This window comes from Coptis chinensis, chromosome 7 (assembly GCF_015680905.1).
Source record: "Coptis chinensis isolate HL-2020 chromosome 7, ASM1568090v1, whole genome shotgun sequence".
Taxonomy (NCBI): domain Eukaryota; kingdom Viridiplantae; phylum Streptophyta; class Magnoliopsida; order Ranunculales; family Ranunculaceae; genus Coptis; species Coptis chinensis.
In genome coordinates, this window is record NC_141462.1 from 91,584,913 (window position 1) to 91,609,943 (window position 25,031).

Sequence of the window (25,031 nt, forward strand, 5' to 3'; positions counted from 1 at the left end):
CCTCGTTTTTGAAAAACCTTGTCATCTGCCGGTTGAACTTGAGCACTATGCTCTATGGGCCATCAAAAGCCTCAATTATAACACTAACGTGGCAGGCGAAAAGAGAAAATTGCAGTTAAATGAGCTTGAGGAAATTCGGAGTGATGCCTATGATCTCTCGAAATCCTATAAAGCCAACATGAAAAGAGTGCATGACAAGCACATATTGCGAAAAGAGTTCAAAGTCGGTCAAAAAGTTTTGATGTACAACTCAAGATTACACATTTTTCCAGGAAAATTAAAAACTTCGATGGTCTGGTCCTTTCATGTGTCTCTGCTCACCCCTTATGGGGCTATCTCTGTGAAAAACGTAAATGATGGTAGCGAATTTCAAGTAAATGGGCGGCTTTAAACATTATCATGAGTTGCGCTCTCCGGATGTCGAAGAGACTCTTCTAAATGATCCGGTCTACCTACGGACTAATAGATTATTTGGTGTACTTCTTTTCCATGTATTTAAACAGGAAAAGTATGCCATTAAGGTAGCTGGGCCCTCTTCTATTTTCTTTTCTAAAAAATTCCTAGAGTGTGTGGTTGCAAGCGCCGGAACCTTAGTCCACAAAACTCTATTTCAGAACTGAGTATAAATGTCTTCTGATAATCGAGCAAACGTGCCTCCAGGAAAACAATGGGTACAAAAAAATTTCAACTCCTTCTTTCTCCTCCCTTTTCTGTTCTCTTCCTCGTGAACTCCAACTCATCATTTGGTCCAAATCTCACCCATCTCGAATTGGTAATGGTCGTAGTACTTTTGCTCGAAAGTGACGAGCGAAAAGGATGGGGTGGTGTATGAACTGTCAAACTCCTTTCTGTCCAGGTCTTGATCTTTTATCCGAGATGAGCCGGTATAAGGTATATTATTGTCTGACACCAGCTCAACAGGATAAACTTCGTCGTCGTCCCGTTGTTCCAACAGGTTGGGATTCGTCTTGAGGATCTGACGTTAAAAGACTCACATTCGTCTTGAGGATCTGACGTAAAAAGACTCAACATGTATATACTCGTTTTGTTTTATTAGCACCCAGCATGGTGCCCAAAGAGAGTCGTGATATGCACCATCGGACATTTCCTAGTTCGTACGGGCAATGGATTCCACCAGGCCAACCCCAATCAGTTTTCTATGTGACTGTTTCGGGGCGGTTTGAGGCTATACCATATGTACTAAGGGTAATATTATTATTAGACCATTGCACATTGGTCAGCGATGGTATGGCCAAATCGAACCCTAGGCCCCCAAACATAAAGGTTAAGCCCAGTCACGGCTGGATTGGGGTAAGCCGAGCCGACATGAAAGTTGCCTGAGTTAAACTGTTATGATGTGTTGTTTTATTTGGATTTCCGGTGTTGTTGACACGTTCTTCTCGACTTGTACATTTGTATATAAAAGTGTAAATAAATAAAAACCAAAGATTGTTAAAAAAAAAAATGTTTGAATGTGATTTTTTTTCATATTCTAGTGGATGGCATTTTTAATGCTAATCGTTTTGATATCTCATCCGTTCAATTTGGAGTTGAAACGAATCGAATTTCCACGTTTGAAATTTCGGAACATTTCGGGACATAAGGGGAATTTCTGTAATTCATTTGTATTTGGGCCAAAATTTTGACCCGACCCAAAAATCAATAATCTGGGTACAAATCCCACGCGCGGGGCACCCACGCGTCCACCTCCCTCATTTCTTCTTCCACAAAAATCGGATCTTGGTCCCCCCATAATCCACTCGCGCGCGCGGCCTACCACCAGTGAATTCGACCCGCGCACGCGGGCCAAACTCCACCAACCTCAACCCCCTTCCTCCAGCACCACCTCCTCCACCTCCTCTTGCTATTTGCACCATCAAAAGTTAATCTACAACGCGCTATGGCAGCACGAAGGAGAATCACAGTTGAGAGAAATTTCACAAATCTCTACAATTCAGGGATGTTTCACCCATTTTTCGATGAGGAAATTGCTAGTAGAGAGTGGGAATATCTATTGCATCAATTCCAGCTCAATATTCGAAGAATTGGTGTTGAAATTTTACAACAATGGAGGTTTTCGGGTGACGAATTTTGGATTACGGCGGATGGGTTAGAAGCGTGAACTCACGCTAGAGTTGATTCGAATATCGCAGATTCGATTAACTCGGATAGCCCGACGACTGTTATTGTCGAGTATCCGATCCACGAGGGATTTGATGTTTGACACGCTTCTCGAGGGGAGTACAACAGCGCTCGAATCAGTGTACCAAAGATTCGCCTTCGGGGCGTAACCAATTAGCCGTCACTCAATGGCCGGGCATACAACGCGTCATTGGAACTTCAAAAACGTCGGCGTGAACAAGACTTTCTTGCACTCCGTTGTGGATCCTGGGAGAGGAAGCACACTTTTTCGTATGGTCCATTTCACGGGCCATATTCTTACGACAGCGTCAAACGAAGTCAGCTCCTCTTCTTTGTACTTGTTACTTTCTCAAATTTTATGCTTAACTTAGGGTTCGGTCGCTACTCATTTCATTGAAACAAGGTCTTTCGAGAATTTTGGAATTTTTAGACTTGTGTTTTAGACCATTGGGACCGGTAGCTAGAGATGACATTGAGCATGATAACGCATTACCTCCTCCTCCTTCACCACCGCATTGTTTTTTTAATGAAGATACCATCGCCCGAATCAATACTCCTATGGATGCCTTGAGGAACATGAATTCTAGTATCGCGGGATGTTTCTTCGCCAGAAGAGATGATTACTTCCGAATGACTTCCGGCAAAGAAATGAGAAATCGCCAAGGCCAATTCAGGAGAATGATGATGGCAAATCAGCAGCAATTCAAGATCGGTTGCTTTCTGATCTATAGGCCACATTCGGACCGGTCATTTCGGCTGAAGTTCGTCGTGGCGAAGGCGTAGAAACCGGGTTCATCTTCGCTAACCGAGGAGGATTCACAAGATAGTCGCTTATTTCCTTTGGTTTAGAAATGACTATGTCATTTATTTCCCTTATGCATTGCATTTTTATTTTTTAGTGCTAAATTATTATATATCGGTTGATTTCTCATAATTTTGTATCTCCAGGCGGTTTGAATGAGAAATTATTTATGTTATGCGAATATAGTACTTTCAAAAATATGAGTTTGCTCCTTGATTCATTGGGCCTACTCTCAAAGCCCAACGGTCAGAAATCAAGTTATAAATACAACTCTCCTTTCCACTTTCACTCATTCCCTTCTCTCACTCTTCACACATTCTTCTTCACAAATTTTCAATTTCTTGAACATAATGAATAAAATAGAGCGATGGGAAATGGAGCAACGCGAATGGGCTATCACATTAATTGTGATAACATTGTTTATCATTATTCTCTTGTCACTCATGCACAACATGATCCAGAACATCTAGATCTAAGTTTTTTTTTTTTTTTTTTTTTTTTTTGTATATTAGTATGGTGTGTTAAATAATTCTCACACATTTGTACGGGTTACGTATTAAATGGAGAAGTTCCGTATTAAATATTTGTGTATATTAGTTGTCTTTTCCTCTCTAAAAAATATATATATATATATAATAATAAGTAAATAAATAAACAAACCATAACAAAGAAAGGCCATCCAAAACTCACCAAAATAATTAATGGATACACATAGTGTTCAGAGAAAATCGCGCACGCTACAAGGTACACATAACACTTGTCACACATGCAGCTCGATTATTTTATCCATATTCTATTACTGAGTTATGATCATCATTTCTGAAATTACGTGTAAGTTTAACTACCCTGTGAAACTTTCCTCCGTATTTTCTAAACATTAAACCATCTCATTAATTGTATTTGGATATCTGACATGACAAAGACTTACTGTGGATCCCCTATGATGTTGTTCATAATTACATGGATCATTAAATACACTTGGACTCCAGATTCGTATAGCCTCATAGATTGCCTATAAATCTCTTCTTTTTAAGCCATTCTTATTCATACAATTTTCACTATCCTTCCTTCAGTAATGGCTCAACCAAGAAAAATAACGGCAGAGAAAGACTACCTAAAAACTTTTCAAGAAGACCGGTTTCTCCTTATTTTGACACGAAATCATCGTCGCGGATGGGCGCCTCTTCTATATCATTCAAGAGCTAGTTATTCCCAGAATTGGTTTTGATGTTCTACCAATTTAGCGGATATGAAGATGGAAAATTCTACTTCAATGCCTATGGACAACGATTGGAATTGAATAAGGAAATGATCTCCGACATACTTCAAATCCCAATAAAACCCGGGGAGTCCCTTTGTTCAAGAGTCATCATTCGATTCATAAAAACTTTATCGCGAGCTACCGTATCTCATGGCGACGTCGAAAATACACATCACATGGTTCTTCAACGCTCTTTGAAACGGAATCAACGCGTGTTGTGCTCCAATCGGTTGGGACATAATGTGGTAGGTACATCACACCAATCTGAAGTCACAAAGCCTCAACTTCACCTACTTTGGATTTTGCAAACTCAAAGAGATGACTTTTGTCTGATCCAACACCTCTGGAACGTAATCACCAAGAAAACAAGAAGGTCAGCAGCTCTACCCACTTTGGTTACGCAGATTATGATGCGTTGGGGTTATCTAATAATTTCTCCAGAGACACTCTTTCAAAGAGCATATATAAAGGTACTTCAAACAGACAACTCCGTTGGTTTTGGATCCCCTGATACTCTAATAGATGAGCAGAACACCCCAAGCTCAAATTGACCATTTATTTGATGAAAATGCCATCTGTGAATATTATTAATCCCATGGAAGGCATTAAACTTCTTCATCGGGTTTGAGGAACTACACTCGTTAGAATATCATCATCACAACTCTTCAGATTTCCAAGATTGTCAAGCAACGCATGATGTTGAACGGGGAGGAGATCTTGGAAAATCATTCTCAATTCTTGCAAAATCACGCCTCCTAATGGAAAATCAAACCTGCATCTCTCTCTGCCATAAGGGGACATTCGGATCGCATTTCGGCCAACAAATAGAAGACCTAAACAGCGGTTTGGTGCAAAATATGCATCTCCAAGAGCAATATAAGAATCCATGATATTACTAAGTCAATAAGTATATAATCATCTATGTTATTACGTTTTTCCTTACTATGTATTTTGTCTTATCTTTTTGTCTTCTTTTGTATGCAATGCTTAATAGGATTGTCATCATTTCTATTGTAACTAATATAATTTTAACATGTGCTTCTGGGAGGGTCTATTTTCTTACATACTCATTTTTCCATCCGGTTTGCTCAGATCGTTACCCATTTCTTTACTTCATCCACCATGGCATCTTCATCAAACATTGCATCTTCATCATCCATGGTACCTCCCAAACTCATTCCCGAAAGCAATCATTTTCAGTCTATGATGGATTCCAATGCCTATGGTCATCTCTTCCATGATTACATCACAAACATTGGGTGGTCTTCCCTAATTCTTCAACCCGACCAAACTTATTCTCCGAAGTTTGGCTGCATATTTTATGCTAATATGGATGACACACCAGCATTCAACCATGCGCATGGTTTCTACTTAGACAGGTTCACAATCCGAAGTTGGTGACACACCTCATATCTTTTTGAACAACAACTTGCCCTATCTTTGGACCTTCCATACCACCTAACCCACCGTGCATCTTGGCGGTATATCTATCATAATTCTTACCGTTCCTTTCGGTGGCAAGCGTTTTTGCGACTCTTTATGGTGATGGTCTTGAGATCAAACGAAGGAGATGGCCATGTGCCATGGCAACATCACCATTCCATTAGCAAGCATGACCATGAACATGGGGACTCAATGTTATTTGTACTCCTAAACATTATGGGAGATTGGCATTTTTCTACGCCAATGAGGTCGCCATCGCGTTGTATTGATTGCACTAGCTTCGTGGTCATGCATTATTTAACATTTTAGGTTGTGTTATCTCCTGAAAACGAGCTCGCGACTTTTCAGATATATACTTTTACCAATCACCGCTTGCGGATCATGAAGACACATTTCCCACGGTTTGCGGCCACTTTTCATGATCGGGTCAAGGTAGATTCCATGTGCCCAATAAAAAGAATCATTCGGCTCATTGAGGTTTCATTCAATGGAAGTGTCTCGCTTGATACGAGGCATGTTCGATGTTACCCAAAGGACGAAAAGATGAAGACCAATTTGAGGGAATCGGAGACAAAGAATGGGCGAAATTTGGCGGACTATTATCTATCAAGGCGATGCTAAGGAAATGCATTTCCTTAAAGAGGGCGCCCGACCTTCACGCCCCTGGATGGATGGTAAACTTGAGTTTGCCATTATACATATATCTAGCTAAACCTTACGTTTGGTGTGCTATTGTTTTTCATGTTTCAGTATGCTATGGTTCATTATTTAGGTGCTATGTATCGTGTGCTATGTTTAGTGTGCTATTGAACATTTTCTTGTTCTTTTCGAATAATATATTATGATCTCCAACCTCTCTCGATTTCCAAGCAATCTAGCCCTAATTTTGCTCACGGTTCTCGTGTACTTTCTCTCTTTAATTATTGATCCTTCGAGGACTAAGCATCATTCTCGTTTGGGGTGCTTTTAAACTCAGAGCAAAAAAAATTAGGCATCTTGTAGCCTATATATAGTTTTATTTTCATATTAATAATTGTACTTAGTGAGAAAGTCTTGTTTCCTTTTCAATGATGAAAATTGTCTAGAAATCTCACATTAGTATCCGAATTAGGATTTGTTTTTAAGAAACTTTAGATAATACATATGCAATAGTTTATACATCTTTTCATGAATATTCATGTACTGAGTATCATTGATTGTACATAGCAGTAAGTTTCTGGAACCAACGGTTAGTTACTTAAACTATAAATCCTGTGAGAATCTAACCAAAAGCCTTGATATGAGTCATTTGTGTGTAATGACACAGAGGAGTAGTTTTTCCGATTAGAGGAAATTACGCATCTACTTACTTGATCACCACCCGAATCCTAGGCGAGAATTTAGGCCTTCTTTGGATCGACATAGCTAAAAATTCTTATCTGTTACAAATTTTACCGCTAGTCACTCCACTGAACCGTTCATCAAACCTTTCACTTTCACCAAAAATTCCTTACCCATTTATTAAACCAAATAAAAGAACCTACCTAAGTGATGAGTATGAGAAATAGGATGAAATGTGGAAAGAATAAAGAGAAAGACTTGTCCCAAATAAAAGTCAGTTACTTGCTTCAGGAAAGGAAAATAGAATCATGTTCTTAAGCCACATATATATATATATATATATATATAAAAAAAAAAAAAATCCTTAGTATCCAGAGGCTTAAGAACAAGGTTGGAAAAACTCAGTTAGAAGAAGGAAAGGAAACAAGGATTTCTCTAGTGTAAATATATGAAGAACCTATTCTCTCATACTCGTAAATTTTGATTATCCATTTCCATTTTCTTGTACACTATCACCTAAGCCCCACAATACCTAATAAAGACCTCTAGCTCAATTAGGAGTATGTTGGTGTGATAATAAGTAGTAGACGTGATTGATTGACATCGGCTCCTCTGACTGTCATTGAGATGTAAGGAAACGTGTGCCCACTGCACACTGGAGTTAACAAAACCTGAGTGGTAAAATTTTGAGTGGAATTGTGTTTCGACACATACCGCGGAGAACCCATTTAGGCACGCTCTCCAAGGGATCGAAAAACAACCCCGCTAGTATATTTCAATGAAAAGTTCACCTGCATGAATAATCATATGTAGATGTTTTAATTATTGAATACATATTAACTTGAGTTTCAAAGAAATCAATCCTCGTTCCTGCTAAGGAGATGTATGGATATCCGAGATTAATTTAGGAAACGAGTTTACATCCAGACGAGTCGTTGTAGTATAAATGAAGTTTGTGAGTATCTTTTCTGGAAAACTCTCACGAGGCTATAACTCGTCCACTAGGGAATTCCTAGTGGTTTAAGGCCTTGTTGCATATGGTCAATGCAACCGCACTGTCACAGCCCGAATTTCTAAACAATTAAAATAAATAAATATTTGAAATATAAATATCTCAAACATCACTCGGTTCAATTGTCTAAAAATCCAGGCTATGACGGGGTGGATACAACACATGTCAAAACCTAAAACCCACATCATAAAGAATCTTAACAACAAAAATCTCCAAAATTATCTTTATTACTTTAAGAAAGTCTATTTCCCATCCAAAAATCATCACTATAACATTCTAAGAATAACAGGTCCTCAACATCATATTCTCATTCCATATGAATAGGAAACTACATTATTACATACTTCCAAAAGAACAGACCTAATAGAATAAACTCCCAGACTGCTCCAGGCACGAATCCCAATCACACGCCGCGCGCGGTTCCACTGCCTTCCACCTATGTTCCCAAGAACACACCCACGTTGCCAAAACAAAGCAAACATAGGTCAGCAAAATGGAATTTGCTGGTATGAGTAGATTAACCACATATAAACATTTCAAAACTTTTCTTATCCAACTAACACTCTAACTCTATCATAACCTAATCATTCTCAGCTTGGAAGACAGGTAGTTCCGTCATCTCAACCGGCATAGTTCTTCCCAAGCAAAATTTCTATTATCTTAACTCATTCTAATACCTCGTTTTAATATCTAAATCATTGCATTAAAACTTACCGATATCCACTGCTGTATAAGGGTAGGACCGCGTCCCTACACAAAATGTTATTAAGTCCTACCCTCCTGCAAAAGAAAGTTAGAACTTGCATATAACATATGTAGATATCCTATGTATTCAAAAGTAACCCAAACACTCGCATAATCAAAGAATACAACTAACCCATCAAAGGCTTAATACCTTAGTTCCTCTCTAGGGCAGTCCAAACAATCTGGTCATTCATGGCACATTCAATGAATACCCCTATATAACGCTAACGGGCCATTTATGACACATTCAATAAATGCCCACCTAACATATAACATCAACAGTCATAAAACTCAATTATTAAATTTTAGGCGTGGAGAGTTCTAAAAGAGGTGGTAAATTTATTTACGCATTATTGAACTTTATTGTATATATCATTTCAGAGAACGAAGAAATATCTTGATTCATGTATTTTTGGTTTACGCGTTATTAATTTCATGAATGTATAAGTGTCATAACGTTGCATATCATAAAATACTGCAAAATCACATAGTAGTTTAATACACGTACACACGTATATATAAAGGTCTTAGCCTAAAGCCAAGCATGCTAATAGTCCTAGACCTATCTTAATAGCCCAAATTACAATTCCGAGTTGAAAGTCAAATTGGGTCAACTGGTCAAAGTCAACCCTGGTCAAAAGTCAACTCTGGTCAAAGTCAAAGTCGTCAAAGCCAAGGGTCAACTGCCAGTCAACCAACCAACAAACTCCCAAACTAACCCAAAAGCCCAAAGTCTAACTTAAAAGTCAAATTTGAAAATCCAAAAGTTAAAAACATAAAAGCCCACCCCCATTTGGCCCAAGCCCAAAGCACTGTTCATCTCCTTCCTCACCAAAACTTCCAAAACTTTCACCACCCGACCACCACAACCCACCAACCTATCTCTAATTTAAAACCCACGGTTGGATTCCTCACAAAAAACCCAATCCACCGATACCCTCAAATCTCAATTCCATTATACTGCGAAAATCGCGTTCTACGCCATTAATGGCTTCTCCGAGCTTCAACCCCCCAACCCCTATGAAATCAATTCTCATCTCACCAACACAGTTCTATACTAGAACCACAGTATAACCTATCAAAACACACAACAAAATTTAATAGTATCGATTCGGATCGCCTCCATTAACGATAGCTTCACCTCACACTCTCCATCGCCCATATCAAACCAAACATCTAAAATCGCGACGGTTCATCTTCCTCAACATACCACACCCATGAGAGGTCGAAATGACGCTTACTCCAGGCAGAGGTTTGGCAATGCCAATATGCATATCGCACACGCGCCATAGATGATGATCAACATGATAGAAAACTTATGCTTTAAGCTATAGCTAAGACTCAATAAAGTTAGCACACGGCGGTTAAATCTAGAGCGTAACTTGAAGCCGTATGGTTTCACAGGCAGAGGTTAGTTACTGTTGGTAGATAAACAATACACAAGTACAAGAGTTTCTTCAAGCCGTATGATTTCACTGGCGGCAAAGCAAAGCGATCCGTTTTCGGAAATACTAGAAACTACTTTAATACCGATTAGGAAGATCGGATACTTGCGTAAAAACACACACCAAAGAACAAGACTGTCATTAACATATATATTCGGGACAAACTTTAAATATCATGTTACTCATCACGTTGAAATTTACATGTATACAAAATATCTACTCACCTTTAAGCGGCTCAACCCGGCTAGATCTCAAAATAAAACTCTTCTTTTTCTTCTTTCGGCAAGATCCCGTTTTTCTGTGTAAAACTCTCGCTGAGTTTTTCCCCCAGAAACTCTCGTGAGAAAACTCTATTCTGTTTTCTTTTCTGTTAAAAACAAAACCCCCGAAATAGGGAAGAAGGTTTATCCCATAAACCCACGTCTCCTATTTCCACTAACACTTATCCTATTTTTTATTTTTTCAATTATCCATTATTATTATTATTAGGAAAATAAACGAAATAAAACACGGGGTGTTATACGCACTCTGCGAAATGAGAATTAGTTTAGGACTACACATTTTTTGGCCACTTATCTATTTTAGTGTCTCTTCTTTGCTTGAGGACAAGCAAAGTGCTGTTTGGGGGTAATGTGATAAGCACCCAAAAGTGTATTATGAAACCCCATTGAGACATATAAATTTGGTTAATTATGTGTTTAATAATCATGAAATAAATATGTTTTCATACTTTTGCAGGTATTTGCAGTAAACATGGAAATATTGGTTAAACCTGAAATAAAGCACACGCGGCAGTATATCTGAATTCTCCCAAATCCACACAGAAGCATCAAACTTCCAAAGCTCCTACATCTCGAATCAGGACTCCGAATGCGACATGAGAGATGCTCAGACAATCAAGGCGATGAACTCTACACATAGGCGGGAAATTGTAATACTGCCCAAAATACCAGACCGCCACTGGACTGCACATGGACCCACTATGCGGGGCCACAAGATTGGATGAGTCATCAATCATGGAGCATGTCAAGACAAAGATAACAAATTATTGGTGCAAAGTTGACACCTTGCATGTAATAAATTAGATTAGGTGTTAATAGTGAAAAAAAAGGCAAGGTGTCACTTTGTTTTAATGTGGTTTGATAATTCACGTGGGAGGAAATGAGATTTCTCTCAAATGGAGAAGAAATTAGACAATGGTGGGGGACACTCCATTTACTCCCTTGACTTATTTTCCTCACATGACATTATTTTAGTTCCTTAGTGAAAGAAATGTTAGTTAAGTTTTTAGTTTTTATTAGGGCATCTCCAATGGGGGGGTGTAAAATTACACCTCCACCTAGGCTCCACGTAGGTGCCATTAGGATTTTACACCTCTAATTGTATAGTATTGTATAGCTCATAAATATCCACACTCTATACTCTCCAATGGAAGAGTGTAAAAAAAATAGATTTTAAACTCGGACGTCACTCCAAGTGACGTCCCTCTTTAATTTAAACTGGGACGTCACTTGGAGTGACGTCCGAGTTAAAAAATAAAGCTTTAAACGTGTGTTGAAGTGACGTCCGAGTTTTTAAGTTAAACAGACGTTTTTTAAGTGAAGTCCGGGTTTTTATTAACTAATAGCGAGAGGGGGAATTTCCCACCCTCTCTATTAGCTAATACACTATTACCTACGGTATAGCACCCCCATTGTAGAGAGTTTTTTGATATTTGGGGTGTAAAATTTTCACTCTATACGGTTTACACCCCCCATTGGAGATGCCCTTAGAAAGCTTGTAATAGTTTTAATGGAGGAACACTTGTTTCTTCTAGAAAATTAAATAGAAGTGAGTTTGATTGTTTAGCTTCTTCTTCTCTCTCTCTCTCTCTCTCTCTCTCTCTCTCTCTCTCTCTCTCTCTCTCTCTTTCTTTTGTGTTTTTTAGTTTATAAATCCTTGTCCCAAGGATCATGAGCTAACTTCCCCTTTGGGGAGTTAATCCAACTCATGTGAGGGTAAATCAATTTTTGTTGGTTTGATAGGTTGTTAGGAAGAACAACTAGCTCTACACCCTATCCCAAAATGATAGTTGGTGTAGTGTCTAGTTAGGAATCAAAACAATGAGCTTAGAGATAAGTCATTGTTTAGTTCCACTTGCTAGCATGTGTGAGCTCTTAAGTGAGTCATACATGCTAGGGATCAAATCTTTTCTTCCATTAGGGCCTTGTCTATGAGTCTAGGAAGGATCAAATAACCTTTTTCAAATCAACAACTAATGATAGTTCACATGAGGAGGATTAACTCTCCACCTTTTCTTTCAAATCTCTATTTTGGTATTAAGTGCATGTTTTCAACTTTAATGTCTTTCTTAATGTTTGTGTAGGAAGGAAATCCTAGCTTAAATATTATAACCTTACTCCTTAGTTCCCTTAATTGTAACATCCAATTTGTAGTTGTTCTAAACTTTAGGTTAGTTCGAATCCTTATTCAAACTCTATGAAACGAAGATCGTGAGTAAGGAACCTTGAGTGTTTTTGCATCAATTTAGAGAGTTCAAAACTCTAAGTAGTAGTAACAAGCATATATCAAGTATTATATGAGTAATAATGCTAAGTCGATCAACTTAACCTAAATATAATCTGTTTAGTATCCAATATAGCTAAGTTTGAATTCAAAAGCTACATCTACATGAGCTCGTGTTAGTTTCAAAGTCTACATGAGTAACCTATTTTTTCCAACGTTTTAAGTTGTTAGCCTGTCACTTGTACTGTCCACTATGGTGGGCCAGATGGTCACTTCATACTATATGTATCCATGATCCATGGAAAGATGGGAAAAAGAAGAGAGATTGGGAGTGCAATTCCATCCTACTGAACTGGAATAGATAGCTGATTTTTTAGTGTCATAAAGGTCTTCTTCACAAATTTACTTCTAACCTTTATCCTGGTCATGTAACGTACACTTGATTTAGCTGATTCGAGAAATCTAGAAAACCAGGTTGTTATTGCTGACGCTTGTTCAAAGAAATCAAGAAAACCAAGTGTTTGTTGTTACTACATAATACCAATGAGTGCAAAAGTACATGTTGTTACTTTCCAGATGTTTTTTAAGGGTGAAACATGGACATTTTACCAAGAATGCTACGCTATTCTTTATATTTTTTCTCTCACACCTTTGTATAGTAGGCTTAATATTTTAGCAATCTAAGCGTCTCCTAGTCTTCACCAAACATAGTATTTGAGATCATATCATCTTCAAGATTAACATCTTTTTTCATTCCAAACAAAATCCTATTGCTCTCAAACTACCGAGCCTCCCACATCAATACCAATATATTTTCCCAACCTTAACACCAACGACCTAAACATTTCAGGAACTTGTAAATTCATTGTAGGTCAATAAATTGAATTTTGATTTTTGAATCAAGTGATTAGAACTATGTAAGACACCAAGTGAAAAGAGGTAGGCTAGATTTTGTATAGATATTAAAGAAAGAAGAAATTTATCATCATGAGTTTAATTGCCTCCACCTCCAATGTCGTATTATATAATATTCATACGTAAGTAGGCCACTCCTTAAAAAAAATTCTCTACAAAATATATCTCACAACAATATAATGAGGGAACAAACTTTCTGTAATGAGGGAACTTTTATAGAGCGAAGAGTGTTGAACCCCTTGCCTTTAATCTCAACCTCTTGCCCTAGCAATAGTATACGTAGTTATTGAACATTATAAAATATATGTTACAAACCAATACATATGGTAATATCGGAAAAAACATTCATAATAAAAAATCAAACCTTGAATGTCATTTATGAAGTTGATATTATCTACATCAATGTCATTACGATAGCCATCAATGTCGTCTCTGATTGGTGCACTTAAAATGGTACTCGGGTTATCTGATAGTAATGTAAAGATTGAGTAAAAAGAATAAAAAATAATAATAGTTAAAAAAAATAATAATAATAATAATAATAATAATAATTAAACAACGTACCAATGACAAAATCTAGATTCATTCGATCTAGGAACAATGTCGTAGACAAAGGGCGTTTACTCAACCTGTTAACTTCTGATTGTACGTGAGTCTGGATGATATTAAACACTTGCTTTGAATCAAATGTGGCGGTATACTTCTGTCGTGCAACTGTTCACTATCTAAATGTGGAGGTACATTAAAGTCGTGCAAATGTTCAGTGTGTTGGACTGTATGGCTTGCAGATTCAGTATGTGCCTCATTTGGTTGAGAAAGCAGTCTCTCTCTTCGGAGTCTATAGCTTAGGCGTTTTTGTTCTCGCAGTTGGGACCTCTGTTCATCAGCCATCTCGGCCATTCGCTGTCTATAATGGATACGACGACGTTCTTTATCAGAAGCCAATTGTTCCTCACTCTTATTAAGAACCCGTCTTCATTCATAAAGACGTCTTCGTTCACGTTGCTCATTAGTTGATACAATCCTATTAGACCGAGGACATTGGCTTCGTTCATAAAGATGTCTTCATTCACATTGCTCATTAGTTGATACAATCCTATTAGACCGAGGACATTGGCTTTGGTAATTCGCAACATCGGTTGTCATGATGACACATGCTTGAGAACGTAGACATAAATACATCAATGAAATATTAAACAACACTGACAGTAAATACTTCATATATCACAGCATTTAGCACGTACATTCTTTAAACCAATGAAATATTAAACAGACACGATGATTTTCAGAAAAAAGAGAAAGAAAATAACCAAAATGCAAAGAGCTGTTTTATGAACCTTATTTAAACCAAAAGAAAACACATTGAATTCAGATATTCAACAGCCCGGATTCTTTCAAATATATAAAATGAATTGAGAAGCTTACCATAAAAAATCTCACATCAATACCAAGATAATCACCAATCAAGATCCGAACATATTTGATTGGTTGAATGTAGTGATTCCTCAAATTAGTCGTATTCGTTCTGATACAAAAAGTTCAGTAATTGATTGCAAGTCATCAAGCGAAATGAGAGGTGGGAAGATGGAGCAGGAAGAGTCTGGAAAAGTGGGTATCCATTATAGGCGGAAAAATTGGAGAAGGAAGAGTCTGGAATAGTGGGGGGATAGATTGATTTGACTGGGGTTTTGACTGAAGAGTTTTTTTTTTTGTTATAAGGTTTGGTGAGAAGAAGAAGTCTAGGTTTTGTTTGTTTTTCTTTTTTTTTGGAATTGGTTTTGGTAAAGGTCGGGGTGGGTGGGTGTGGTTTTGAGTTTTGAGGAAAGGTTTTTTTATCCTCTTTTTTCTTATGATCTGACGCGAATATTTCTCAAAACTGGGCGTGAGTTTGGTTTTTTGGTGCCGAATTATTATAAAAGCTGAGGTGTCCATCTCAGAGAAAAAAGGGGGCTGAGGTGGCTTCCTAGGAGCATTCTCAACTACTCAGTATTCATGTTCTCAAAACTAGGCGTGAGTTTGGTTTTTTTGGTGCCGTATTATTATAAAAGCTGAGGTGTCCATCTCAGAGAAAAAAAGGGAGAGTATTATCAACTACTCAATATTCATGTTCTTTGATGGAATAATTCTCTATTGAATAGGAAGTTTTAATATCAATACTGATTTATTCTTTTGTACAACATAAAAGCACCAGTGGTCTAGTGGTAGAATAGTACCCTGCCACGGTACAGACCCGGGTTCGATTCCCGGCTGGTGCATTTGTTTATTTGTTCCTCTTTTAGTTTGTGCATTTTGTTCTTTTTTGTTAGTTCTAAGCACAAAATGTGAGGGACTTGTGCTCAATTGATTTATTGATGAAAGCTCAGGGAGTAATGGTTAACGCTCGTCATGCTTTTTATATCTGTGTATTTGCTAAAAATTGTGTCTCCGAGTATTTGTCTCTCTGTTGTTATATTGTCTCTTTCAAATAATTAAAGGCATGCATTTTTAATAGTTGATTAGATATCAAAATGCTTTTAACTAAGCTAAGCACTCTTTTGACCGACAGTTCTTGATACTTGGCAGTTCGACGAAAGTGATATCGAGCCATTTCATGATTTGATTATTACTATTCTACAGTTTAATAAGTCTTTAATGTAAGAGGATGGATTGCAATAAGGAAAAATTATTTGTTTCTAACTTATTTCAGTCCTAATTCATAAACTGCACAATAAACAAAGAGTGAAATTGGATTAATATTTCGAATATGTACTCTTAAACAACATAGTGGGCCCAGTTAGGCCATGTGAACAGGAAACTTGGGATTTGCTTTGAAGTTTGAACATGTTCTCACATGATCTGAGGTTGAAGATGCACTTGCGCTGGCTAACTAGGGCTATATAAATGGCTACCAGGTTTGAGGCATGGTTTGCTAATTAATACTTGTCCAAAGCTGGTTTTTAATCTCAGCGTCAGAATGGATTTGAGGTAGATTATGGTGAAGCTGTTGCTATCTTGGAGAGCTAGAAAAAAGAAAATGAGAGAGGGAGGAGAACTGGGCAATTTTGTAGCCAGTGTCGAGACAAAGGTGAGAACTCATTCCAGGTGTGAGACACACAGACGTAAGGGTCCATTGTCCACTCAAACCCACCTCAAAGAAGTCGAGCCCACCAACCTCTTTGTGTCATCTAAGAAATTATTTTTCCTTTTACATATTACTTTTCAACGATTCGCAACACCCCCATAAACCAACAAAATGAGACGGAAAATACACAGGTTCAAAGTTACATAAACAATCAAAAGCTTATCTTGATTTTTCGATTGAGTATGTTGAAAGAGTTCTTTGTGTCTTCTGAACGATTACATTCTACATTCCTGCCTAAAAACTTGCATATCCAATCTACATTTGAGCATTGTGAGGGCGTGAGGCGTGAGGCCTACTTAATAATAGCCACCTTCAACAAAATCCTTTATATTGGCAGAGATTTGTACATGTTGCTCCCAAAAGGTTCATCAGTTCACCTACTGTTGTTCGATCTTAGCAATAAAGCTAAGATTTCGGAGAACTGGGGGCGCTTTGAGGGGCAACTATTCCAGCATTTTGTCATCACTGACCGTAGGATTTGCGGACAGTCCTTGGGGATATCCGGTCGCAGCCCACATGCAGCAATTCCAACTGCTGCTTGAACTGGTGAAAGAGCGGCATATGCTGCTTCTCCTGCAACCATTTCCCACACCACCATCCCAAAACTATACACATTGCTCATCCATGTCTCTGTGACGCTCTCGGGGTCACCTGCAATGATCTGTACAAGAATGAAAGAGAAAAACATTAAAAAATGTGCTCTTACTATTAGCTTGACAAAAGTAAAAAACTGTAGGATTCCCATGTAGAATTAAGTTATAAAAAACATGTTAACAAATTGAAATGACAAGTCCAATGTTGCGGCTGAAAGGAGTTCAGTTCCATGATTTAAAAGGTTAACCAACTCTGACGAGTTCATGTGAAAGTAGCCTCTGATGCTCTAGAAACAGTTGTGCTACTAATGAATGTCTTAGCACGCTTAAGAAAAGGTTTAAACATTAAGAAATTGTAAAGAAACACTAATCATTAAACACAAGATAGGTATAATGCTTTATTGATGGAACAGTCATACTGATAATTATACAATGTAGCCTCACAGTCAGTAATGCAGAGGGTAAATAACCTTTCACATTAGTACTGTTTTAGCTGAACAAGAGATAAATTCCTCAAATTAGTGTATGTGTTCGCAAGAAAATAATCTTAGATTATGGCCCAGTATGTGTTTGTTGGAATTTTGTAGGAATTTTGACAAACACAATGGACATAGGAGAACTATATCAACCTCTAAGTAGACCACTTGCCTTATCCTTAAGGTTTGAGGCTAGCTGATAGAATTTTGTTCTACAAACAATTCTATTCAAGGATAACCTTAAATGGCTTGGAGTAATATATACCTTATCAAGTAGATATGGTAGGGAAAATTACCATGAATGAGCATGCCTTGATAGAATAGACAGGTACAATGTGGAGGCAGTGGTTAGTAAGAACTAAAAAGAAACATACGCTTTCTCAATGCCGTCCTAAAACGTGGTGAAGATCAAATTTAATACAGCTGATACTAACATAATTAAGCTTGACATAGTAGTGATAGAGAACCAACCTCGGGAGCTAACCACCGGTATCCGTCCATTTCATACTCAGTCACTTCGCCATTGTTCATACAAACTGTGACAATACCCATGTTTCCAACACAAGCATTCCCCTGTCGGTCAAGTAGAATCCTGTGTGTGTTCAGGTCTCCATAAACCACACCATGATCATTCATAAACATGAGTCCTTCAGCTATATCGACAGCAACTCTTATTATGTCCTTAGCCTGAAGCTTCTTGCTGTTCTGCAAAAGGTCATGAACTGAACCCCCTTCCATTATCTTCGTTACAACGCACAATCCATGATTCTCATCGACGCAAACTCCATGGAATTGTAATATGCTCTTGTGCCCACAAGTCATCAGCTCTAACAAATCCCTTCGAATCTCAAACTCAAAAGCGTTCCCCCTTTCAGAACCCCTAAGCTTCTCAATAGCCACCCTTTTCCCCTTATATACGCCTTTAAAAGAATTGAGTCCGATCTGATCTGTGAATTCAATTTCATCAGAGCTAAATAACCATTTCCCAATCTTGTCTCCTCCAGATCGAATTGTCTGCCACTCATCAACAGATACAAGACTTGATGTGTTGGGTAAAGGCATTTGTAACTGGATATTAAAGTTTGAATGTTCAATTCCATTTTCATAATTATGTGAATCATTCTCATCAGCATCTCCTACTTCTTGACCCTTAGTGTTTTCCTCTTGGCACCCACAAAACCCAAAAGGTAGCTTCATCGGTTTTGGTTTCTTTAGAGCTGATTTCAAGGCATTCTCGATTCGACTTTTGAAAGATTTCTCATATCCAGATTGAACCAGAACAAGAACAATGCCCAAAGTAAAACCTTTCTTCTCAAAGATCTGAATCTTCTTGCAACAAATAGAAGCATTATCAAGTGCCCCTGACATTGTTGGCCAAGAAATTGAAGAATTACAAGCAAATGTAAGCTTGAACACAAATCCTTGTGTCTCATCATCAGAAACTTCTTGAATCAAAATAGCTGGATGTTCATCAATAGCCGCTTGCTCAATTAATTTAATGTGCAGAAAAACATCCTTCATGTCGAAATCTGCTTGGGCATAGCTATAAAAACACACAACAATAATAAATAAATCAATCAAAAAACCCAAAGTTCAAATTTGATTCCTCACCTAACAAGTGCTACTGAATCAAGATGCATTCTAATATTAGAAATGACATAAACTAAATTACAAACAAGAAATAATTTCTTACCTAACTGGTAATGAATCAAAATGCTTCCTTATGTTAGAAATGAGCTTCTCAGGCAGTTGACTTCCAGGGTAAAGTTGGGTGAGATTCTTAACAACCCCACCCCAGACAAGCTTTCGACAAGTTTCAATCTTGGAACCTTGTGGACCACGAACTGAATCAAGATTGAGTGAGTTCTTAAGGTTGGTAATAGCTTCTGAAACATTACACTTGAGTTTCTGCAACTTCTTCTGCATTACTGAAGAGTCTTTAAAACCACCACCCATGTTAGAAGAATTTGAAGACAGAACTTCTTCTGATCTATCTTGGGTTTTCATCAAAACTTGCTCCACCATGTCTTCATCTGTGCTAGCCCGACCAGACCAGCATTCAAGTGCAGCAGACGCCATGAACAATATTTGTCTACAGCACAACCTCAAAGTTCTATATTTTTCCCAAGTGATGAGTGTAAGGTGTTTTTCTACAAAGAGGAGAGAGAGAATGGGTTATGACTTATGATGATGGTGGTGATCCTGTGATGATGACTGCAGTAAAGTAGTAAAGTAGTAACTATAGTGAGCAGTGAAGGAGAGAGAAAAAGGTGGAGTATTCAGTATTGAAAATGAAGGTGACATGGGATTGTGTGCCCGACTGTTGTGGTGTCTGTTCTGTATTTACAGACATGTCTTACTCAGCTACCTTATGGTGGGGCCATTATTAGATTTCTTTGTTGCTTCTGAGATCACAAAATCATCATCCTACATTCCTACATGATATTATATTACTATGATCCCATGATACATTGTCAATGATGGTGAACCTGTGGCTGGTTTTACAGTTACTTTCTGAATTTGCCTTTCACGGCATCACCATTCACCCGACAGTAACTTGCACACCAAGTCACATTAAATAAGCTTCTTTAATACTTTGGTATCTCACATCATATTTAGATGAGATACTATTTTAACATCGAATACTAAATTTTCAGTAATTTGGTATTTTTTCATTTTTAAGAGAGGCACATTAATGAAAATGTAAAAAAAAACACTAAAATAAATATTAAATTGGTTAAAATTTGGTATTTGTTTTGGTATTGTATTAAATCTCTGTGCGGTTTTTTGAACACAGCATATATAGGTTGGACTAGACAGTGGGCTTTTATAGCGTAGTGTTTCGAACACCACATGGGCTTGGGATTCTATGGCGCGGTTTATCCAAAACCACATGTGTGATATGAATAAAAATGATAGAAATTAGAAACTGTGCAATTGTATCTAATAAGAATTATCCAAAATGATAAAAATGATTTAAAACCTATAATTATGTATCTAATAAGAATGAATTGTGCAATTGTTTGAGAATGAAAATGATACTATGAATGAATTATACTCCGCTCATATATGTTACATATTCTTATACATCTCATATTACATAAAATTTATTTAACTCTCTTCTTACGCCCCTTACCACTCGATGACTCTCCTCTTTCTATTTGGATGTTCCGAAGCTGCTCCTTTAAGTTCCTAACCTGAGAACCAAGATCTTCTCTGTCTGCACGAAGGTTAACTACCTCAGCCTGAAGTTTCTCATATCCCTGATGTTGTTGCGTGTACACCTGCTGAATATCCTCATACACTTTTCGAGTCTCGTCATACACACGTTGAGATTGCTGATATGTTTGAGAATATGCTTCCTCTCTTTATTGGCTATAATGATACACGATAGTCATCATCCCATCAAACATACGAACCTTTGTTCTCATATCTTTCTCGAACCTCAGCCTGAAAATCCAAAAAAATACAGTGTGAGTACATATTAGATATATAATGAATAAGATAAATAAAACAACTAAACTCACCAGGGTATACTAATCAATCTACAGCTTTAACTCATAGAAATGAGCATCAGGCACCTCAGGAATGGAAATATAAGTTGTCTCCCCATCAAGTCCACACACGGCAAACATCTGAGGATTAGTGGCAGACACAGGAGCTGGATGATATACATTCACAGGTTGTAGGTTGTAAACAGGCTGTGGCGGATGAAGAATACGTAGCTCACGTCTCATCCCTTCTAGGCACACAAACTCGAAGTTGTTAGCCCGACCAACAGGAGGCAACAACGGACCCATAGAGACACGGTTCCACCATCTATAATATTGATAAGTAGTATGCTCAACAACAAAAGAAGACGCATCTGGCCAAGGACCACCACTGGCATGAACTTGAGTTCTACTCCAAGACTTAGCATCACTAACATTTGGTATGGGAGCACATGGAACTCCATAACGTCTAATCAAATGTCTCCAATATCTGTTGCCACAGTACCAAACCTTACAGTCACGTCGGCAAAAACAACTCTGTGACGTGACAAAACACAACTGGATCGTCAAAGACAGTAGAACAAACGCCAAGGTCTCCACTCAATAGATGACAATGATTTAATATCAATCTGAACATGAGCCATACAAATATTATTTTTAATCTGCCTCCTGTTACGAGTCAAATGAGGCCCTGATCAACTTGAAAATTTAGGGCGAGTATTAGCAATCATGCCTATGTTAGGACAAAGACAACGAAAGTACTCATAAAACCAAATCTCCAAAAGTCCTGTGAATCTTGCAATCTGAGGACTTTTACTTCCAAATATCTATGAAGATTTGTCTAATGTCATTATCAATGTGGCATATACTGAGCTACCAATGTCATAATTTCTCATATTATGCAAATCGGAAACATAAACATAATATTCAAATCGTACCGTAGAATGACTATTTGGAAACAAAACATACCCAATAAAAGACATAAAAAAGCCCTAATATACACATCAACACCCTCACTACCAAGTAGAATAGTCAAAGCTAACTCTGGTCGTGTATTAGGATCTAAGAGAGATTCCATGTATGCAGTCTTAATATGAGATAGCTTAATACCATAAGAATCATAAACATCCGCATCCAAGCGAGGAAAAATCATAAGCATACTACCAATGTTCTCATAATTTGTATTAAAAGGTATCGGTTGGCATATACCGATACTCAACCCAGAAATCATGGTGAAGTCTAGTGGTGTGAACCTCAACTCCGCACAAAGAAAATGAAATGTATGAGTTGTATTTCACCATCTTTCTACTAAAGCTATGACTACTGCCCAATCAGCCTTCTTAGAATCTACATCAACCAAAATACCCAAAGGTGTACACAAAATATTATCTCTAATATGTACAAACTCATCCAAACTCTTAAGAACCTTCCACCACTCTCTAAGACCAAATAAAGCCGATATAACTCGGTAGTAAATAACTTACTGATATTATGAAAAAAAAATAATACATATAAAAAAATAATTAATTGGTCCAACTCAACTAATTAATGTATAATATTCCAAAATATTTAATTACATGAGAATTAGTCACTACACTCGACACGTGTTTTGTATCACGTGTAGAATACACAACTTGCATATCAAGTGTTTTATCGGAATTAAATTGTCAATCGAAGTCGTTCAATTGATACTCAAGTACATAGAGATGTCTATCAGTCGGCGCAACATCCTCGGTTTCTTCTTCCCTATCATCTTGTACTTCCTCGGGTTCTTCTACCTCTACATCATCGCTAATGTCGTTTGTGTACTGCCAAAGTGTCAATACTCATCGTCATCACCGTCGAAATGTTGAAAATAATCCATATAAAATTTCAAGAGTTTAGATAGTTTTTTTTTTTTTTTTACTAAGGAGAGGGTTTATGAATTGAGAGAAAAGTTAAAAATGAATGAACCGCGCGGTTTAGATCATGTTTATAAAGACATAGCACGCGGTATTTCAAACACTATGCAGTTTTTGGAAAATCACGTGGGATTGGGCTTCTAAAATGGGCTTCAGTGGTGCGATTTTGAAAAAGATGCGTGCAGACTATACGGTTTATCGGTTTATCTAAAACCGCGTCATTTGATGTCAATTATTTGATATTGTTTCTGAAATTGGTCGGTGTTTTTTTGGTTTGGTTCAAAATTTTGGTATTTTTGTGGTTTCTCTCTTAGAGATGCTGTTAGTAGCATTATTGGATGGAATGTGAGGAGTGCTGATTCAATGTATTTTGTATGCAATATTTCAATTATGCATAGCTTAACAAGAATGATTGAAATTTGAAAGCGTCTATTCATACAAGAATTATGTCACTCTTTTTTCCACACTTGATTCTAAAAATACGTAGGCCATACCATAGGAGGCAAATGATATGAGATTCTAAGATAAGTTTCAAGTTTTTCCCTTGTCAAAAACTCAAAATAATCTTTTTTCGAAATCCCAAAAAGTTAGTGTCTCACTCAAACGGTTCTCAAGTCTAAGTCTCAACCGTAAATCCATAATCTTCCCTTTACCTTTCTTTCCCCTATAAGATAGGAAGAAGAGATAGATATGGTAAATCACTGAATCAGGCCTCTGGCTCTCTGCCACATAGCGCAAACCAAAACCTCTAGTTATTGTCCTCTGCCATATAGCAAACTTCCCCGTCCCTCAGTTCTCAACTCTTGAAAGCAGTTGCATATTAATATCCAATTTCGTCCAAACCTCATGTGCTAATGGACCCAAGGACCAAGGTACAAGTTCTATAGCAAACCACGTTATTATCTACTTTCCTGAACGGGGTGGGTGGACGTTGCATGTGACCACGTAGCAACAAAAACTTAATAAAAGCTTATTAACTACTTTTTCAGTTGGCAGTTCCGCAGCAGCACCCTGGTACAAATTCATCAAAACAACAGATTGTCTCCATGACTCCATTGACCATTAAGGCCAAAAAAGAATCGATTATAGTAGATCTCATAGCAGTGAGATATATATATATATAGAATTAAGAGGGGAGAACATTCAAGTATTCAACTCCATTAAATTAGATCTACGTGATTAATCAAACTATATAGGGGACCCAGCCCACTCCATTTCGTAGGCACCCACCTCGGCGAGATGATCTCAAGATACAGCAAAACCCTTCGCACAAATAAAACAAGCCAAATTCTCCTTTTTGCGCGGCAATCAAAAGAAATAAACAAACAATAAATCACATTTTCTTTTCCAGCAGCAATTTGCAACCTCCGTTTGTTTCTCCAGCAAACCGAATTAACTCTCCAGTTTCCCACCAGCTATAAAAAGAGATGAAATCAACGCCAACATTGAATGATTTAGGTGAGCAAATATTGATTTTTACATATTTATATTGAACTGAAAGAGTTGTTTGCACCCTACTTATATTGCCAAGTTATATTTCGAAATTAGGTTACCAAACATTAATTTTTGCATACATATATTGAACTGACAAAACTGTTTGCACCCTACTTATATTACCAAGTTATATTTCGAAATTATTTGATGTTGATTCCGAACTTGTTTTGATGTTGGGGGTTTTCAACTTATATATTCAACTTGTTTTGAATTGGCAGATGAAAATCTCTAAGATGATTATTTTTTTGGTTTTTTTTTTCTTTCTCTAGCTTTCAACTGATTATCTATTGTGCTTTATGTAGAATCAATTGATGACGTCTTTTTTTATAGTGGAGTATCTGAGAAAAATGAAAATAAGGCCACTTC

The 25,031-nt window shown here is 37.5% G+C and overlaps 1 protein-coding gene, 1 long non-coding RNA gene and 1 other non-coding gene across 3 annotated transcripts; 1 reads left to right on the forward strand and 2 right to left on the reverse strand.

The window, feature by feature from the left end:
• Positions 1-13,586: 13,586 nt before the first annotated feature.
• Positions 13,587-15,416, reverse strand: LOC147489946 (uncharacterized). The gene is made up of 3 exons (XR_015202440.1): positions 15,015-15,416; positions 13,954-14,055; positions 13,587-13,853 (listed from the first exon to the last, which is right to left on the reverse strand). It is a non-coding gene; the product is annotated as an uncharacterized LOC147489946 (long non-coding RNA).
• A 357-nt stretch (positions 15,417-15,773) lies between these two features.
• On the forward strand, positions 15,774-15,844 carry TRNAG-GCC (transfer RNA glycine (anticodon GCC)). Its single transcript has one exon. It is a non-coding gene; the product is annotated as a tRNA-Gly (tRNA).
• Positions 15,845-16,849: 1,005 nt separating this feature from the next.
• On the reverse strand, positions 16,850-20,002 carry LOC147489948 (uncharacterized). The gene is made up of 3 exons (XM_086573296.1): positions 19,473-20,002; positions 18,251-19,322; positions 16,850-17,371 (listed from the first exon to the last, which is right to left on the reverse strand). Exons 1-3 carry the CDS (start codon positions 19,856-19,858, stop codon positions 17,084-17,086), a joined length of 1,746 nt encoding a protein of 581 aa, XP_086429422.1. The 5' UTR covers positions 19,859-20,002; the 3' UTR covers positions 16,850-17,083.
• Between the last annotated feature and the right edge of the window lie 5,029 nt (positions 20,003-25,031).

Bases quoted from the DNA above. Each gene is read 5' to 3' on its own strand.
- LOC147489948 (XM_086573296.1), bottom strand. From the start codon at position 19,858: ATGGCGTCTGCTGCACTTGAATGCTGGTCTGGTCGGGCTAGCACAGAT. The intron at 19,323-19,472 runs GTAAGAAATTAT...GTGTTTTTATAG, and splicing joins TTTGATTCATTACCAGTTAG to CTATGCCCAAGCAGATTTCG. The intron at 17,372-18,250 runs GTTGGTTCTCTA...ATTCTTGTACAG, and splicing joins ACCGGTGGTTAGCTCCCGAG to ATCATTGCAGGTGACCCCGA.